Raw genomic sequence first — 18368 nt, 5'->3', positions numbered from 1 at the left:
CCAGGGCTAACTCTTCATTGGTCCAGCTGGAGTCATGTGCCCATCCCTGACCCAGTCACTGGGGTCAGAGATAGAATGTTCTCATTGGCCCAGATCCTGTTGTGTGGCCTGCCCAGGGCCTGGCTCCTGGGAGACTTCTGTGAATATTTAAATTGGGCAAAGATTTAGCATCGGGGATACCCGGTGCCCTCATGTGCCCCCGGACGAGTGACTGCCTGTCTCTGGGCCCATGTGAAGGGATGGGATCATTCTAGACCAGGAGTCAGCAAACTGGCTTTGGCCACCACTGATTTTGTAAATAAAGTTTTATTGAAATGCCACCACACCCATTTGTTTAGGTAGACATGCATGGCCTGGCTGCTCATGCGCTACAGCAGAGGTGGGTTGCTATGACAGACTGGATGATATTTGCCATCTGAGCCAGTGTAGAAAACATTTGCCAATTCTTGTTCGAGACAAAGGCCCCCGTTGTGCCTGAGATACCCCGTTGTCATAGTCTCTTCTCTTTCCCCACTCAGGCCATCGATGATGACTGTAACCAGACGGGGCAGATGACAGCCGGCTTTCTGGACTGGCCACAGGTGAGGCGGGAGAGGGGAGCACCTGCTGAGGGCCAGGCCTGACACACCCATCGGTGTCCCCGCCCTTCTGAAGGGAGGCGGGTAAAGGGCAGGATGGCTATTCCAACAGGTAGGACAGAGGAGCCCCCAGCTAGGACACCAGGCCTCCTCTAGGCCTGCTGCTCCTCAGCCCCTCCAATCTCAGTCCTGCTTCAGGGCCTCTGTACTTGCTGCTTCCTCAGCCTGGAACACAGTTCCCTTAGATTTCCGCAGGGCTTTTCACTCTCCTCCTTCAGGTAGAGACCTCTCAGTGTCACTTCTTCAGAGAGGCCTTCCTTGGCCGCCCTCTGTGAAATACTCATGCCCCCTCCAAACTCCAGGTCCCCCAATGCCTGCTTGTGCCAGTCCAATAGAAATGCAAGCCACATTGGTCATTTAAAATTTTTCATAGCCACATTAAAAAAGTACTAACAGGGCCGGCCGAGTGGCGCGTTAGTTAAGAGCTGGCTTGGGATGCCAGAGGGCCCCGGTTCAGATCCCCAATAAAAATCTTAAAAAATAAAATAAAATAAAAAAGTACTAACAGGCAAATTAATTTTAATGATATTTTATTTAACCCAATATATCTAAAATATCATTTCAATATGTAATCAATGTAAAAGTATTGAGCTATTTTACATTCTTTTTTCTTTTTATTTTTAAAGATTTTTATTAAGGAATTGGGGGATGGGAACAGCCCTAGGGAATTGGGGAAAGGGGAACAGACAAGTTGCTGTCCTTTTGTTCTTCAGTCTAGTTGTGGAGGACGTTGCTTCACTGGCCCAAGTTGGCACCATCATTGCGTTCTTCCCAGGCGAGGCAGATCAGTCGCCGGCTTCTGGACGGCCACTCACTATGGCTGCTGGCCGCTCACGCTGGCTGCTGGCTACTCACGGTAGTCCATGGCAACCCACTGCAGCAGGGGCTGCAGCCTACGCCGTCGCTGGCGACTCACAGCAACCCAGCTGCAGGTTGAGCTGTTGTTCAGCATCTTAGCTGTGGAGGGCAGTGTCACTGGCCCTCATATGTGGGATCCGAACCGGGGCCCTCTGGCGTCCCAAGCCAGCTCTTAACCATCGCGCCACTCGGCCGGCCCTCTTTTTTCTTTTTATACAAAATTTTTGAAAGCCAGCGTATATTATATTGACAGCACATCTCCATTCAGATGGTAAATTTCCATCAGAAATAACATAATTTAGATTCCTAAAATTCATAGTTGAAAAAGTAGATTCATACACCCAAGTTTTTCCAAACAGACTTAAATGTTTCCCAATAACTGCATCGAGTATTGTTTTCTTAAAACAGCTTTATTGAGATATAACTGACCTACAATAAACTGCACACACTTAAAGTGTACAATTTGATAGGCTTTGATACATGTATACATTCATGAAGCCATCACCACAATCCTGATAATGTATCTTGTTTATTGGCTTTTAAATTTAAAATAATTAAATGAAATGATAAATTCTGCCTTCCTTCCATCAATCACAATAGCCACGTTTTACCACATGTGGCCAGTGGTGAGCGTGTGTTCACTTGGTTACTGGTGGCTTTCCCTGCCAGGGTAAGTGCCACAAAAGCCAGGGCCTTGTTGGTTGTGTTCACTGTGTATCCCCAGAACCAGGCTCAGGGGGCCACTCTGTGGAAGAGACTGGGAATAATGGGACATTCCAAGACCTGAAAGATTTTTCCAGCGAGTAAATGAATGGCGAGAACAGATTGGTTAGACAAATGGTATAGGTCACATCAGAAAATGATGATTCAGGACTGAGGGGCAAGGGGCCTGGGCCAGAGGGTGTCCCCTGAGCCAAGAAGATGAGGCCCCAGAGAACACTTTGAGGATGGAGGGGACACATGAGGCTGCTGTTGGCCCCGCAGAGGGGCCTTGAAGGGAACCCTTGGGGACAGAATGGTGGGTAGGTGACAGCATGCCATGGAGCCTAGAGCCAGACTGCTAGCTTTCAGATTTGACAGCTGTAGGTGACAGTGGGCATGTCTTTGAACCCCCCTCTACCTCAGTTTTCCTCATTTGTAAAGTGGGGAGAGTAGCATTTCCCTCATAGAGTTCCTGTGAGGATCTGATGACTTAACTACGGTTACATTACTGAGAATGGTGCCTAATATTCAATGCGTGTTCATTGTTATTAAGGAAGGGAGACCCAGTTGGCTGGTTCAGGATGGTAGGACCTACACCTTGGCTTCCAGTGAAAGTAACAACACCCTCCCTAGATTTTTTGAGATCTCTTTCTGTGGCTTCCTCCCGTTTTTGATCTCGGTGTCTGTAGTTCACATTGCAGGATACTCCTTCTTTTCTGTCATTCATTTACTTCTCTGTGAGTGTAGTGGCCTGAGGAGGACTGCTCGGCGCCTGCCCTGAATTAATCTGCCCATTCTCCCCCACCCCCCTACTGTCCCTCCCCAGGGCACCTTCGCCTCCCAGGTGACACTGGAAGGGGACAAGGTGAAAGTGGAGCGGGAGATTGATGGGGGCCTGGAGACCCTGCGCCTGAAGCTGCCTGCGGTGGTGACTGCCGATCTGCGGCTCAATGAGCCCCGATATGCCACATTGCCCAACATCATGGTGAGCACTTGGCAGATGGGTCACTGAAGGCCTGGGAGTGAAAGGCAGTGAGGGGGTGGGAGTGGGTGAGTATTGCAGGCCCCAGTGCCTCCCTGGTGGTCAGATGGGAGGAGATAGGTTCCAAAGGACAACTCATGCAAAGGAGGGGATCACTGGTCATTTTGGCTAACAGAGAGGGCTCACTGGGTCATTTCTGCCAGTAATAATAGTCCATAGGGGCTGTTTGCTGTTTATCTCAACCAATAGAAAGGCTTTATTGGACAATAAAAAGGGTTCCTCTTGTCATTCCAACCAACAGGAAGAGTTCATTGTATAATCCTAGCCAAATGAGGATTTATTGGGTCATCTCAGCCAATAAGGAGAGTTTAGTGGGACATCCATCCAACAGGGAGAGTTCAGTGGGTCAGCTTGGCCAAAAGTCCAGTGAGTTATTACTGCCGGAAGGATGAGTTTGCCAATTCATTTTAGCCAGCGAAAAGCTTCCCAAGCTAGCGGACTCCCATAATAGAAGGGTTTCCCAAGACATCCCAGCCAACAGGAATTGTCCACGGCCAGAAATCACACATGTGTCCTGGCCAGTGGCTAGGTCCAGAAGGGTTCACCAGTGGGAGTGGATCTGCAGACGTGGCACTATGAAAGGGGCTGCAGGAGGGAGGGCTGGGCCTCAGCAGCCCTGGGAACCATGGCTTCCTGTGTGTAGAAAGCCAAAAAGAAGAAGATCGAGGTGCTCAAGGCCGGGGACCTGGGTGTGGACCTGACCTCCAAGCTCTCCGTGGTTAGTGTGGAGGACCCGCCCCAGCGCACGGCCGGCGTCAAGGTGGAGACCACGGAGGACCTGGTAGCCAAGCTGAAGGAGATTGGGCGGATTTGAGCCCCTTCCGTGAAACTCGGCAATAAAACTATGACTCCCAACATCTGTCTCTTACCTCATTCCACGGACACCCATTCTTTGATTCATTCAACAAACATTTACTTAGGTTTCCTGTGAGCCAGGCCTTGTGCTGGGCGATGCTGGGGACCCAGGTGAGTCACATACAGTCCCTGCACTCGAGAAGCTTCCATGTTGAAGAGGGGACTGACATGGGCAAAGGCAGCTGTGATGTGGGGTGCTGTATGCTATAAGCGGAGGCATCGCTGGGCACTTGGGAGCCCACGTGAGGCATCCGACCTGGCCTGTGGGACAAAGAGACTTCCCAGGGAGGTGGCATCTAAGCTGAGTCTTGAAAGACAAATCTCAGTGATGTGGAGGATGGGCTTTCATCTGCAAAGCATTTGCTGGGGACTTCTAAGTGCCAGGCCCCTGCTGAGACTCTAGAGGGAATGAGGCCAGAAGCTCTGATGCCAGAAGCTCTGATGCCGACTGGGGAGACAGACAAACAACAGACAATCCAAACCTAGTGCGGGCATGAAAAGCTGGGGCCTGGAGTCAGACAGGGATTTCAAAACCTTACAGCTGGGTGATCTGGAGTGAGTTACTTTCCATCTCTGAGCTTCAGCGTCCTCATCTGGCTAATCGAAGCAGTCAGAGCTTACTGTAGTGGTTAAGGACTTGGGGTCTGGATCCTGAGACCCTGGGTTCAGATCCCAGCCTGGTCAATCCCTGGCTCCAGGAGGACACTTGGCAAGTTCCTACTCTGAGATTGGGTTTCCTGTTCCATCAGGTGAAGTTAGTAACAGTACCTGTGATCTGGTTGTCTGTTGCTTGGGGGCTTAAACCAGTAGTCATTTATTTTGCTCATAAGTCTGAAATCTGGGCAGGGTTTGGCAGGGACAGCTTGCCTCTCCTCCATGCAGCATCACTTGGGGTGGCTTAAATGGGACCAGAGGGTCAATGTCCAAGATGGCTCAGTTATGTGGCCTGCAAGCTGGCTGAGGCTATTGGCTCCATCTGGCTGTTGACCAGAGGCCATGATTTCTCTCCATGAGGCTGCTTGAGCTTCCTCACAGGTGGCAGCTGAGTTCCAAAAAGGAGTGTTCCATGATACAGGAAGTGGAATATGCCAGGCTCTCAAGGCCTAAATGCAGAAACATGGGGTCACTTCCACTATACTCTTGGTTTAGCGATCACAGAGCCCACCCAGATGTAAGGGGAGGGAACAGAGACCCTACTCCTTAATGGGAGGAGGGTTGAATTTGCAGCCATCTTTAAGTTACAAAACCTACCCCATAGGTTTTTGAAGGGTTAATTAATGTGGACTCCTCAGAACCACACCTGACACACAGAAAATGCTCCCTATGTATTATCATTATTATTATCAGCTTTTGAGAACTGTGCCTGGGTGAGCTCAAAGGACTGGGAGCTGAGCAGGGGCACTAAGGCCCGCATGGGGTAGTAGGAGAAGCTTTCAGAAAGAGTGAGCAGCCTGACCATCCCGGGTTGAGGCCCAGCATCTCCCTCTGGCTGTGCAACCTCCAGCAGGTCCCTTGACTTCTCTGAACCATTGTCCCCTGGTTTGTAAACGCCCAGCTCATAGGGCATTTAGCCCTATAATGCCTGGGAAGCATTTTTGCACGGTTCCTGAACAAGATAAGTGGTAATTACTATTTTGGTTCTTAAGAGACCTGAAGGACAAGTTGTGGTTTAGCCAGGTTGGAGGGGGGTGGGGAGACAGCATTCCAGGCAGAGGAAACTGCACCTGCAAATCTGGGAGGGGAGAGTTGGGGCCTGAGAATGGTAGTGTGTTCAAAGTATAAGTGCTGGAGTGGGTAGGAAGTGGGTAGAGTATGTGGGTCTAGGCCACACAGGGTCTGGAAATTCCTTGGATGTCTCCTGAGGGTGCTGGCGAGCCATGGGAGGGCTGAGAGGAGGTAAGGGGCAGGGGCAGCTCTGGGTGTAGAAAGATTCCTCGGACTGGAGGAGACAAGACTGGAGAGAGAAGGCTAGGTGAGGGGAAGAGGGAGAGGATGAGGCCTGTGCTGGGGCCTGGCGCCCATAGAACAGAGAAAAAAGGATGGGGCAGAGAGATGCAGGGGGCAACAGGGATGGAATTCAGAGATTGACAGCAGTGAGGGGGAGGGAGGAGGAAGGAAGGCTCCCAGGCCCTGCACAGATGGGGGAACCATACTTAAGATGGAGAATCCAAGAAGGAAGGTCGGGTTAGAGGGAAGATAATGAGTTATGTGGGATGCAGAGCATGGAGACTCTGGGTACATGGAGGTGCAGCTCTGGGTCTCAGGAGAGATGATTGGGTGGGAGATAGCTTTGAGACTTGGTTTTGAGGGCAACAGGGAGCCATGGAGGGTTTGGAGCAGAGGAGGAACAGGGTCAGACATGGGCATCTGAGATTGCAGGCAGGACATAGTGGACCTAAGGCCAGGAGGCTGGGAAGGAGGGAGCATGAGCTGAGGCTAAGGCCATCAGAGATGGGGCTCTCTGAAAAGTCACCTCACCCTCCTCCAGGAAGTCTCCCTGGCTTTGTTCCCATGTTTCCACCTGGGACTCAGCTCTCAACCCTGGGGGTGGGGAGGGCAGGGTTCAGGCTGGGCTTCCCCTCAGATGGGACCGGCTGATGAGGACCAGTGTGGTGGGGTGGGCTGCTGAGCCACCAGATTGGGGTAGGGGACCCTGGCACCTCCCACTGTGTCTGGCTCTCTTCCCCGCCCAGGAAGCTACCAGTCCTGTCAGACTCGTCCCTGAAGGGACAGGTGCTGGCCCTGAGTTTCACTTCAGTGTCTTCTCGGGTGCGGCCAGCACCATGGACACCTCATGGGCTCTGCCACTCTTCCTGCTCCTGGGTAAGTCCCCTGCTCAGCTGCTTCTCCACCGGTCTCCCTTCTCAGCAGCCCCCCAACACCCTCCCCTCCTCTCCTCTGCAGCCTCCGGAGCAGAGGTCCCCGCTCTCAGAGCCTCTTCTGGAGTTCAGCGAACCAATTTCATCTCTGACTCAGAAAGCTCTTCTCAGGGCCCGGGTTCGAATGTTCCCTCCATCAAAACCCCTGGCTGGGAATTTCCAGATCAGTCTCCAGGTTCAAAAGCCACCGCTGATGTCCCCCATTCCAAATGGTTCCCTGAGGCCCTGAATGAGAATGATGTGCCTGGGTCCTTCTGGTCAAATGCTTCTGCTGAAGATGGAAAGTTGGGCCTGGATCCCACCTTCTCTGGGATCCCAGATTCCCAAGTATTTCCTGATATCTTGGGCTCTCAAGTTCCTGCCACAGACCCAGAACCTTCCTTCTCTGTTATGACCCCAGCTTCAGACAATTCTGTTCAAATCTCGGATACTAAAGTATCCGTGGAGGACCCAGGTTCAAAGTTCTCCCCTGAGGATCTGGATCTTAAAATTCCTGCAGAGACCACCCCAGGGACAAGCTTCCCCCAGCAGGTGGGGGGCCCTCTTGCAGTGCTGGTGGGGACCACCATCCAGCTCCCCCTGGTTCCAGCCCCCAGCCCTGGGCCCCCTGCCCCTCTGGTGGTCTGGCGCCGGGGCTCCAAGGTGCTGGCAGCTGGGGGCCTGGGGCCAAGGGCTCCTCTGATCAGCCTGGACCCGGCTCACCGAGACCGCCTACGATTTGACCAGGCTAGAGGGGGCCTGGAACTCGCCTCTGCCCAACTGGAGGATGCCGGGGTTTACACGGCTGAGATCATCCGGGCCGGGGTCTCTCGGCAGATTCGGGAGTTCACGGTGGGCGTGTATGGTAAGCGGGCTCGAAGGCCCAGAATGCAGGCTGTAGGGGCTGCTCTGCCAGACCTTTGGGCAGGTCACCAGAGGAAGGGGTCCCTGGACAGGGGAGAAAGGACTTCTGAGTTGGAGGGAGGGAGGACAAAAGGGGCTAGGGGACAAGATAGGGGCACCAGAGGGAAGTTGGAACTGGGGATCAAGACTCCCGGGGGGGCCCCAACTCCTGAGTTCTCTAGAGGAGAAAGCTGGATACTCAGACTCTTGGGCCTGTGAGAAGAGGACTTCTGGGGCTAAGAGGAGGCTGCGGCTGCACCTGGAAGCCCTAGGTGTAGAGGGTGTAGGGGCTGGGGCTGGAGTCTTGGACCTAAGGGACAAACGAGCACGCTTCCTCTCTCTCAGAGCCCCTGCCTCAGCTGTCGGTGCAGCCGGAGGCCCCGGAGACAGAGGAAGGGGCAGCCGAGCTCCGGCTGCGCTGCATGGGGTGGGGGCCGGGTCGCGGGGAGCTGAGCTGGAGCCGGGACGGAAGCGCCCTGGACGCAGCGGACCCGGAGGGAGCGGAGCCGCCTCGGATCCGCGCAGAGGGAGACCAGCTACTCATCGCGCGCCCTGTGCGCAGCGACCACGCTCGGTACACTTGCCGCGTCAGCAGCCCCTTTGGCCACACCGAGGCCGCAGCGAACGTCAGCGTCTTCTGTGAGTTAGAGGATGCCTGGGGTTGGGGGCAGGGACCTGGCAGTCCAGGCTCCTGAGTCCCCGGGGAGGAGGGGGCTGGAGGTCTAATCTCCGGGGTATCTGGATGAGTCCCGGGTGACTCCGACTCTCGCGGTTCCGACCCCCTCCCTCTACCCAGACGGTCCGGATCCGCCGGTCGTCAAGATCTCCTCAGACCGGGACGCCACCCCCGCCCTCTATGTTACTGCGGGCAGCAGCGTGACCCTGCGCTGCACCGCCGCCTCGCGGCCGCCAGCCGACATCGCGTGGAGCCTGGCTGACCCCGCCGAGGCCGCGGTGCCCGCCGGCCCGCGCCTCCTGCTGCCTGCTGTCCGGCCGGGCCACGCCGGCGCCTACGGCTGCCTCGCGGCGAACCCACGCACAGGCCGCCGCCGCCGCTCGCTGCTCAACCTCACGGTCGCGGGTGAGCTCAGCCTAGGCGGGATGGAAGGGCGAGGTGCTGGAGAGGACGCGGCCACCGCGGAGGGGTGGAAGGACAGATGCCCTGTAAAAGGGGAGAGGTTGCCCTGGAGAAGGGGCAGAACCGTAAGGGGCTGGACTACACCCCGGGAGGGGGCGGGGCCGGCATGCAGGGTCAGGGCTATTGCCGGAGCGCCGGGCCTGGAAGGAAGGGCGAAGATTCCTCGTGAAAGTGGCAGGGATGCCCAGGAGAAGGAGTGGAACCAGCAAGGGGCTGAGAGGCCCGGGGAGGGGGCGGGGCCAGCGTGGAGGGGCGTGGTTAGCGGCTAGGGGCGGGTCTAAGTGAAAAGGGGTGAGATGAACGCTCCGAGAGGCGGGGCTAGAGAGGAAAGGGGAGTGAGGTTGATCTCTTGGTCTCTGCCGGCTCCACAGATCTGCCCCCCGGGTCCCCACAGTGCTCAGTCGAAGGGGATCCCGAGGAACGCAGCCTCCGCTTTCGCTGCTGGTGGCCTGGCGGGGTTCCTGCCGCCTCCCTGCAGTTTCAGGGTCTCCCTGAAGGCGTCCGCGCGGGACCGGTACCCTCTGTGCTCCTGGCGGCTGTCCCCGCCCACCCCCGTCTCAGCGGCGTCCCTGTCACCTGCTTTGCTCGACACCTGGTGACCACGCGCACCTGCACTGTCACCCCGGGTGAGAGCGTGTGGGACTTCTTTCTTATTTCCGGAGGAGGACGGGGTATTTCTTAGCTCTTTTAGTACATGAGAAAGGAGGACTTTCCAACTCCAGGAAAAGGGATTTCCTTTGTCTTTAACCCTACAGAAAGACCCAGGTTTTTCCTAAACCTCAAGCAGGGGCAGGACAAAATTTCTTTCCTGGACCTAGGAAAAGGGCTGACACCTTCCCACGTGTTCAGAGCAATAAGTGGCAGAGAATAACTTAGTATTCTCTGGCCTCTAGTACCTGGCCTCTAGTATGTACTCAATAAGTCCTTGTTAAGGAAAGCAGATGATGAGTGAACCAGGGAGGGAGTAAATGGGTAACCCTTCCTCTTTTGTCCGAGGGACTGAGGTTTCACTGCTTCTGACTCACCAAAGGGGGCAGGACTTGTTCTTTGACTCCAGGACAAGGTCTTGACCTCCTTAACTGGTTTTTTTTGCACCTGCAGAGGCCCCTCGAGAGGTGCTACTGCATCCGGTGGTGGAGAAGACACGGTCAGGGGAGGCAGAGGTGGCACTGGAGGCCTCTGGCTGTCAGCCACCTTCGAGAGCGTTCTGGGCACGGGAAGGGCGGCCCCTGGCCTCAGGAGGCAGGGGGAGACTGCGGCCCAGCCAAGATGGGCGGAGGCTCCTCATTGGCAACTTCAGCCTGGATTGGGACCTGGGGGATTACTCTGTGTTGTGCAGTGGGGCGCTGGGTGCTGGGGGCGACCAGATCACCCTCATTGGTGAGTTCCATCCTTTCCCAGAACCCAGAAGTCCAGGTCCTCCAGCCCTCACTTTCCTCGGACCCAGAGGTTTAGACCCCGAGCGTCCTCCCTCAGATCCAGGAGTCCAGACCCCCAGCCCCTCACCCTCACAGGCCCAGAAGTCTGGGTCTCCAGACCCTCTCCCCTTGAGACCTATGACTCCAGGCCCGCAGCCCCTTTTCCCCCTCCCCTGTAGGACCCACAAATTCCACCTCATCTTGATCCCTCCAGGACCCTCCGTCTCCTCATGGAGGCTGCAGAGAGCCCGGGATGCAGCCGTGCTGACTTGGGATGTGGAGCGTGGAGCGCTGATCAGCGGTTTTGAGATCCAGGCACGGACAGAGGGGCCTGACCCGGGCAGAGCCAACACTTACCAAGACTGGGTCCCCCTGCTTACCCTGGGGCCTCAGGAGCGGTCAGCAGTGGTGCCCTTCCCTCCTCGGAACCCTGGGACATGGGCCTTGCGTATCCTGCCCATCCTGGGGGGCCTGCCAGGGACCCCATCACAAACCCGGGTCTACAAAGCTGGTGAGTTGGACTGTCAGAGCCTTCTCCCGGGCTTCTCCCTAAATCTGTTTCATTGGATGCTCCCTCTCTCCCTGTATTAATTTCCTGGGGCTGCCGTGACAAAGGACCCTGAACTGGACAGAACAAGAGAAATGTATTCTCTCATAGCTCTGGAAGCCCGAAGTTCAAAATGAAGGTGTCACTGGGACCATGCTCCTTCTGAGACTCTGGGTAGAGTCCTTGCTTGCCTTTTCCAGCTTCTGATGGTGGCCATCAGTCCTTGATGTTCCTTGTCTTGCAGCCATATCAGTCCCATCTCTGCCTCCAGTTCCCCACAGCCTCCTCCTCCCTGTGGGTGCCTCTGTCTTCTTCTTGTAAGGACACTAGTCATATTGAATTAGGGTGCACCTTAATCATCTTACCTTGAGTTGATTGGTCACATTCACGGGTACTGGGGGCTAGGATATATCAATATATTTTTTTGGGGGGGATAATTCAACATATAATCATCCCAAACTTCTAAGTATTGGATATCTTAGTGCTCAGTGTTCAGACCTCGTCTCTACCTGTATTTCTCCCCAGTGGAACTCTGTCCACTCTCATTGCCTTGAATATTATCATTACTCAGATAACTCTCAAATGTCTGATCTGGAACCCAGACTTTTCTCCTGAACTCCACATTTGAAAAGCCATCTCCCTACTTGACATCTTTACTTTGAATGTCCGGCTGGCATCTTGAACTCCACATGTCCAAAATAGACCTCTTGATGGTTTTGCCCCAAACTGTGTCCCCTCCTTCCCACCCCCACACCCCCCAACAACTTCCAGTCTTTCCAATCTTGGTCAATGGTACCACCCACATGCTCCAGTTACCTCCAACATCCCAAATACTAGCAGGTCCTGTTAACTTTCCTTCCAAAATGCTTTCCTAATCCATCTATTTCTTTCTATCTCCACTTCAACACCCTGGTCAGACACCACCATCCGCTCTTGCTTGGACTGCAACAGCCATTTACCTGGTCTCTTTATGCCCCCTCATGTCCTCCTACAACCCATTCTTCACCACATAGAAGCCAAAGTCATACAAATCAAATCATATCACTGCTGCCCTTTTTAAAAGCCTTTCATGAATTCCTACAAGATCCCCTAGGTTTGGCCCCTGCTAACTCCTCAAAAGTCATCCTCTACCTCGTCCTTCCTCATTCCATATCTTCCACCCACACTGGCCTTTACTGAGCACAGTAAACTCTTTCCTACCTCTGAGCCTTTGCGCTTTCTGTTCCCTCTGCTTAGAATACCCTTCCCCTGTTTAGCATGCCTGGCTCCTTATTCTTCAGGTCTCTGCTCAAATCTTACTTCCTCAGGACCTTTCCTCACCACTCTTTCTAAATGTCACCTCCCCTCCCATTATTTCTATTATAACACACTTATTTTTCTTCTTAGTGCAATCTGTAATTATGTTATTCATTTACACATTCATTTCTGATTTCCCTCCTAAAATTAATCCCCACAAGAGTAGATGTCTTGGTTTGCTCACCAATGAATCTTCATCACTTGGCAGAATGCCAGGAACACCACAGTCACTCAGTAAACGTTAAATGAATTGAGAGTGCTGAGTCCCAGATTCCTGGGTTCTGAGAGGGTTGGGGCATGAGGCCTTGGAGACAGGTCCAGACCTGGCTCCTGCTCCCCTTATCCTTCTCTTTGTCTCTTTCAGGCCCCACCCTGGGCCCTGGGGCCATCGCTGGCATCGTCCTGGGCTCTCTACTAGGCCTGGCACTGTTGGCAGCACTTATTTTCCTGTGTGTCTGCTGCCTGCGCCGTTTTCAGGGTGAGTGAGGGGCCAACTGGAAGGGTCTCCACATAAAACCCTATTGGAGACCTGGCCGAGCTATTCAGCCCAGTTACAGGTCATCGGTCCCACCTTCCTACCTCTATGTCAGCCAATCAAACTAAGGCTCCACCTCTCAGTCCAGCTTCTCTTACTATTGGCTGGGTTAGCATGTTGGAGCAGCCAATCACGTGTTTCTGTTTCTCTTTTTCTCTCTTTCCCAGGAGAAATTCCCAAGAAAAAGAAATATCTCCCCACCTTTGCCTCTGTGGTCCCCCCACTACAAAAGAAGATGCAGAGCGTGGCCCCAGTGCAACCCCCACAGCCTCTGCCCCTCAAAGTCCCACTGGAGGTCCCTGGCACAACCGGGGCCCACCAAGTGAGTGTGGGTGCCCCAGTGACCCCTGGTAACAGGGTGGAATTTTTTGTTGTTTAGCCAGGGACATGAGATAGTCTGAATTCTCTTCCTCCAGCTTTATGTGTTGGTTTACAAAGCTGGTAAAATTTATACTTTTTTTTTAAATATGTAAAAGTTGGACAGGGCTTCCCATTCAAGGTTTACGTATTTTAAAAGAAGAGTGACATTACAATTTTTTCCCAAAAGAGTGGGAGCTCCTTTATTTCTTTTCCCACATAAATGGGCAAAACTTCCATTTTCTCTCCAAAATGGGATGGAATTCCTTCTTCCCCATAAAGTTGGGTTGTTTCATGTATAGACTTTTTTTTATTCCTTGCAAATGGAGGGAACCCAGCTAATTTATGAATAATGAGAGTTAGTGCTAGAAAAGGGTGAGTCATGTCCAGGGTAACCTGTGAGGTTGTTCCCCCATCCTTTCTCTCTTCTAGGTCACTGGCCCCAGTCCAGTCATCTCTCCAGGTGCAGGCCCGAAAACTGTTCGAGCAGCCACGCAGGTGTGACCAGGGCTAATGGCCTGCTCTGCGCAGGAGTTTTTGGGTGGGTCTTCCTACTTCTCCCCAGCAGCAGGCATGGCCTTTCTGTCCTGCTGTGACTGAAGGTTGGACCCCGAATGTGGGACTTCCTGTCTCCCTCTCTCATCTCAGAAGATTCTACCTGTATTTGTGCAATAAGGAGATGGGACTCCTGGAATGGGAGAGACTCCTGCTTATCTAACAGTGTGGTTTGCAGTCCACCAAGCAGGCAAGACGTGTGGGCTGTGCTGTGGACGGGCGATGCTTGCTGTGCTGCTCTGAGCAGGAGGAGGGGCCCTGCCTCATCTCTGAAAAGGCCTTTCTACGTCCACTTTTGCCTCCTCCAGGCCACACCACCGTTTCCAGAATCTTCATCTTAAAACAGATCAGATCACATGTCTCTCTTCTCTTTAAACCCTTCTATGGCTGTCCATTGTCATTCAGATATTGTCCAAACTCATCATGCCCTTAAAAGCCTAGTAGTTTGGCTTCTGTTGGCCTCTCTGACCTCCCCTTCCAGTTCTTTCCCCACTGCCACTCCAGTAGCACAGGCTTTCTCTCTGCCACACTTTATTTTTGTCTTAGGCCTTTGCTCCTAGAGTTTACTCTTCTTGGAGCACAGCTTTCCCCCCCTGTGTTGTTCATTTCTCAAGTGTAAAGGTGACCGTTACCATCTTAGAAGACTCTTCCCTAATCCTTGCCTTCATCATAGATTAGGTCCTAGAGACCCTGAACCTTTAGCTTCTCGTCCATAAATACATCATTACTTGTTTAGCCTCTAATTGCCTTTCTAAACTGAGAGCTTCGTGAAGGCAGAGACCATGTCGTCATCCCCAGAACTTAATACAGAGCCTAGCACACAGCAGACAATCAATAAAAATTGGTTAACGGATCAAATGTTTTGGTGCCAGTGGAGAGCAGGGTTTGCTGCTGCTCTCCTCAGTGTGTCTTCCTTTCTCAGCTGGGTTTCTTGATGGAGATTTTAGTGGGTGCATGAATGAAGATTCTTTTGGCTACAAGCAACGATATAAATGGTGGCAAGAAATATGGAAGTGGGTGGTTTCAAGGCTGGGTCAGCAACTTAGTGACCCCATCAATGACCTGGGCTCTTTGCATCTTTCTGCTCTGCCATCCTTAGTGGGTTGGAACATTGTCTCATTTAGCAAGATGGCTACTGCAGCTCCAGGCATCACTTCTTCACACAACTGTATCTGAAGACAGAAGAAAGGAGGTTTTCTCATACCTTCCCCTTGACCATCCTCATGAGTGGGGAAAACCCTTTCCTAGAAGCCTATCAGAAAACTTCCCTTATATCTGATTGACCAAAAACTGGCTATATCACTGCAAGAAAGGCTGGGAAAACAAACATCTCAGCCTGTATCACGGGATGTGGGTCTGGCAGCAAAGAAGACAGAGGGAACAAAGAGCTAAAACATAGACAACCAGAATCTATCTTAAGGAAGGAAAGGATATGAGGCATTCTGTTAAAGATTGAGGTGAAAGAGGCTTTTGGGAAACAGAGCTATTGGATCATTTTGAAAAGCTGAGGGCTGGGGTCCTGGCTACCTGAACCCCTTATAGCTCTTCTTTATCAGTTAAGAATTTTCATTTCATTTTTGATCACCAGAGACAAAACCTAACACAAATGGGCTTAAACATACCAAGGACTTTATTGCTTATGCAAGTGAAGGTGGGCATCAGGTAAGTTTTGATCCAGCAGCTCAAGTGATGTCATCATGGACTTAGTTTCTCTAGACCTTCCACTCTCCATTCCGTAGTGTTTCTATCATTCTCAGGCTACACGTTCTGTCTTCCCTACCACTGCTGTCCCCCAAGATCTCTCCATGTGATGGAGAAAAGCAACCACAGGAGACGGTAGAAATGATGCTGGGGAGGCACCAGTGATTCTTTGCCCTCCATGCACCCAAATCCTTAATGACATTGACACCTGCAGGCAGAGACTTTGGAAAAAGGCGTTTATTGGTGTGGTGGTCTCGACACTCCCCATGGATTGGAACACACGGCCCCCAGGGTCCCCCCACCCCCTCCCTTGTATCCCTCCCCCTCCCCACCCTGTCCCCTGGACCCTGGGAATGGAAGACAATGTGGGATGGGGCCCACGCCCCTGTCTGAGGTACAGTCACTGCCCCTTGCCCCCGGCCCCTGCTCTGCCCTCTTCCTCCCCCCCGCCCCAAGCTCTGGGTGGTGTGGTTTGGGGTGGGTATTTATAGAGGGTCTCCAGGGAATCGGAGCTGGTGGCTTGGCATCTTGGTCTGGGCTCGGGATGTCTGTGTGAGGCCTCCCCTCCACTTTGCGAGATGTGGTGTGCCAGGGTGGGACATTCCTACAATCAGAGCTGAGGCTCTTCCTGTCCCCTCCTAACAACAGTTGTCCACCCTTGGGGGAATGACAGCTGGTCACTGGCTACAGGACAGCTGGAGCCAGGGGGGCTATTGCTGGTCAGTCGCTGGTGTGTGTGTATGTGTGTGTCTATCTGAGCGTGTGTGAGGGCTGTTGGGTCAGTCTTTGGGAGGTACAGTTGGTTGGAGAGGCCAGGGAGTAGACCAGCAAGCCCACAGGCGTGAGCCGGCTGCAGGGGCGCTGAGGGCAGCTGGTTGGTGCTGCAGGTGGCCAAAGGGAGTGGAGGTGGGGTGGGGCAAAGCACTGAGACAGACAGGTGACCACAGGCACCAGCCTGACAGTGGGATGGAAGCACCGATTGGCCCAGGAGGGGGCCAGAAAGTCCAGGGCTGTGGGGGAAGGACAGGGAAAGTGGGGAAGGTCTCAGGCCGCTGAGCCAGTGATGGGGCCTCTGGCTACAGGCAGTTGGTGGTTGATGGCAGGGGCGGGTACAGAGCCCAGACTCCCCACCTGCTCACAAAGGCTGAATAACAGCTTGCAGGTAAGTGCGACACCCATCCCCACTCCCAACCAGCCCTGGAGACACCCTCTCAGTAAGGAAGGGAGGGGGCAGTGTGCGTGCATATACTGGGAAAGCAGGGAGCTTCAAAAACTTCCCCTAACACATCTGCTACCACGAAGCCCCCATACCTACCTCCAGCCCGAGGGGAGAGGCAGCAGGGTTGGGGGCAGTGGACATGGAGGTGTAGAGAAGGGAAGATTGCCAAGCTTCCTTTCCACCCCAAGCAACCACCCCCCACACACATACACATACGTGCAGGCTCACGCGCACACACACCCACTACACACATGCGATCCAGTTGACAGCCTGAGCTAAGAGAGGGGTGTGGGGTGGCGGTGGGTCACAATCGGAAACGTGAACGGTGGCGAGAATGGCTGTAGAAAGATGCATAATTTTGCGTTATCCCTCACAGTGATGGGTTCTCTAAAGATCTTTTTCCCTCCTCTTCTTTCTCCTCCTCTCCTCTTCCTCGGTGGCCGAGAGCTCTTCCACCCCTTCGAGACCCACGTCGCTTGCTCCCCATTTTTCTCTTGATTTCAGCCCCAGGCCCCCCGCAGGGGGAGGCGAGCAGCACTGGGTTCTTCCTACATCCTCCACCACAGCCAGCCCAGGGCGGAGAGGAGGGTTAGGGGCCCCGGGGGCCTCGGCGCTGAGTTCTCCAGGGACCCTGGGCCTGAAGAAAGAGAGAGGGTCACAGGAGGAGGCCTGAGAGGAGGAGACCCCATGTATGTCTCACCCAGGTGCCCGTCTCTACGCTGGTCCCTGAGGGTCGCGGTTGAGGCTACCTCTCCAGGGGCTGTTCTGAGCCTTTCACTCCGCGTGCCTGCTCCTCCGACTCTGTTTTGAGTCTCAGCATCTCGTTGAGCATTTGTCTCTCTTACTTCCGTTTTTCTTAGCTCTCCTCCTCTTTTTCTGGCTTCTGTCTGGGGCTGTCAATATCTGTCTTGTCATACGGTTTCTGTCTATCTAACATCGCCACAAATCATCTTCGAGTCAGCATGTCCAAACATGCCTTCTTGACTTTTGCCCCCCAGACTGGCTCCTGGCCTGCCCCACCCCCCACTATTTCTCCTTTTCAATACTTCATTACGACATCCCCAATCACCTGGCTGCTCACACCAACTTTGGAATTGCTTTACTCCACTTCCCTATTCCCTCCACCTCCCAGACATCTCCCGGATACAGACACTTTGTGCCAGCCCGGCCCTCTTCTCCTGAAGGACTGCAGGAGCCTCCTCTCTGCCTACATTTTGCTTCCCCCACGGCCCATCCCTCACATCACAGTCAAAGTGATTCTCTTGAGAAGCCTCAACCGCATGTCACTCCCATGTAGCCTCCAGTGTCCTCTCCTTGTATTAGAATAAAATCCAGAATTCTTACCATGGCCCATGAGACTCTGGCTTTCCCTTCCACTTTAACCTCAGGTTCCAGGTGACCCCTCTGTTCAGGTCAAGCTAGCTTCCCGCTGTGCCTTTGCATTTGTTGTTCCCTCTGCCTGCAAAGCTTTCAGCAGATCTGGGCAGGGCTGGCTTACCACTCAGGTGTTCACATGTTGCCCCCTCCAGGAAGCTTTCTCTAATGAACTTATCTAATGCTACCATCCCCAATCCTATTATTTATTTTCTCCGTAACCCTTATCGATATCCCAAATTATTTTCTCTTATTTATGTGTGTTTGCTTTTTACTTTGTGTCTTCTTGTTTATTGCTTTTCTACTCCTACTAGACCGAAAGCTCTGCCAGTCCCTAGACCTTGTCTCTTGTGCACTGCAGTGTCTCCAGTG

General features: G+C 53.4%; 3 protein-coding genes across 5 annotated transcripts in view; 2 read left to right on the top strand and 1 right to left on the bottom strand.

The window, feature by feature from the left end:
• The first annotated feature begins 344 nt into the window (after positions 1-344).
• ETFB (electron transfer flavoprotein subunit beta) lies at positions 345-4095 on the top strand. Its single transcript, XM_019634174.1, has 4 exons — positions 345-379; positions 425-581; positions 3025-3183; positions 3884-4095. The coding sequence occupies exons 1-4, from the start codon at positions 345-347 to the stop codon at positions 4052-4054; spliced, it is 522 nt and encodes a 173-aa protein (XP_019489719.1). The 3' UTR covers positions 4055-4095.
• A 40-nt stretch (positions 4096-4135) lies between these two features.
• On the top strand, positions 4136-14560 carry VSIG10L (V-set and immunoglobulin domain containing 10 like). 2 transcript variants are annotated; one of them, XM_019634178.1, is made up of 11 exons: positions 4136-4206; positions 6789-6918; positions 7000-7818; positions 8202-8495; positions 8653-8937; positions 9366-9620; positions 10096-10374; positions 10627-10923; positions 12620-12733; positions 12958-13112; positions 13580-14560. In XM_019634178.1, exons 1-11 carry the CDS (start codon positions 4192-4194, stop codon positions 13649-13651), a joined length of 2715 nt encoding a protein of 904 aa, XP_019489723.1. In that variant the 5' UTR covers positions 4136-4191; the 3' UTR covers positions 13652-14560. The 2 variants fall into 2 exon arrangements, with proteins under 2 accessions (XP_019489723.1, XP_019489724.1); XM_019634179.1 differs by lacking the exon at positions 12620-12733.
• A 1149-nt stretch (positions 14561-15709) lies between these two features.
• The window catches only part of IGLON5 (IgLON family member 5), a 16088-nt gene continuing 13429 nt past the window's right edge, over positions 15710-18368 (bottom strand). Inside the window, exon 8 of one of the 2 annotated variants that reach the window (XM_019634183.1) lies at positions 15710-17259. In XM_019634183.1, coding sequence (XP_019489728.1) covers positions 17010-17259 — 250 coding nt within the window. In that variant the 3' untranslated portion in view covers positions 15710-17009. The remainder of the gene's footprint in view (positions 17260-18368) is intronic. The other variant, XM_019634184.1, reaches the window with a different exon arrangement.

This window comes from Hipposideros armiger, unplaced genomic scaffold (genome assembly GCF_001890085.2).
Source record: "Hipposideros armiger isolate ML-2016 unplaced genomic scaffold, ASM189008v1 scaffold_1531, whole genome shotgun sequence".
Lineage (NCBI taxonomy): Eukaryota > Metazoa > Chordata > Mammalia > Chiroptera > Hipposideridae > Hipposideros > Hipposideros armiger.
The sequence above is the reverse complement of the archived record's forward strand: the minus strand, read 5'-3'. Positions and strand labels throughout refer to the sequence as shown.

Coding starts and splice junctions, on each gene's coding strand:
- VSIG10L (XM_019634178.1), top strand. Junction 8,938..9,365: donor GCTCAACCTCACGGTCGCGG/GTGAGCTCAGCC, acceptor CCGGCTCCACAG/ATCTGCCCCCCGGGTCCCCA. Junction 9,621..10,095: donor CACCTGCACTGTCACCCCGG/GTGAGAGCGTGT, acceptor TTGCACCTGCAG/AGGCCCCTCGAGAGGTGCTA.
- ETFB (XM_019634174.1), top strand. CDS start 345: ATGCATGGCCTGGCTGCTCATGCGCTACAGCAGAG. Junction 380..424: donor GCTCATGCGCTACAGCAGAG/GTGGGTTGCTAT, acceptor CATCTGAGCCAG/TGTAGAAAACATTTGCCAAT. Junction 582..3,024: donor GCTTTCTGGACTGGCCACAG/GTGAGGCGGGAG, acceptor GTCCCTCCCCAG/GGCACCTTCGCCTCCCAGGT.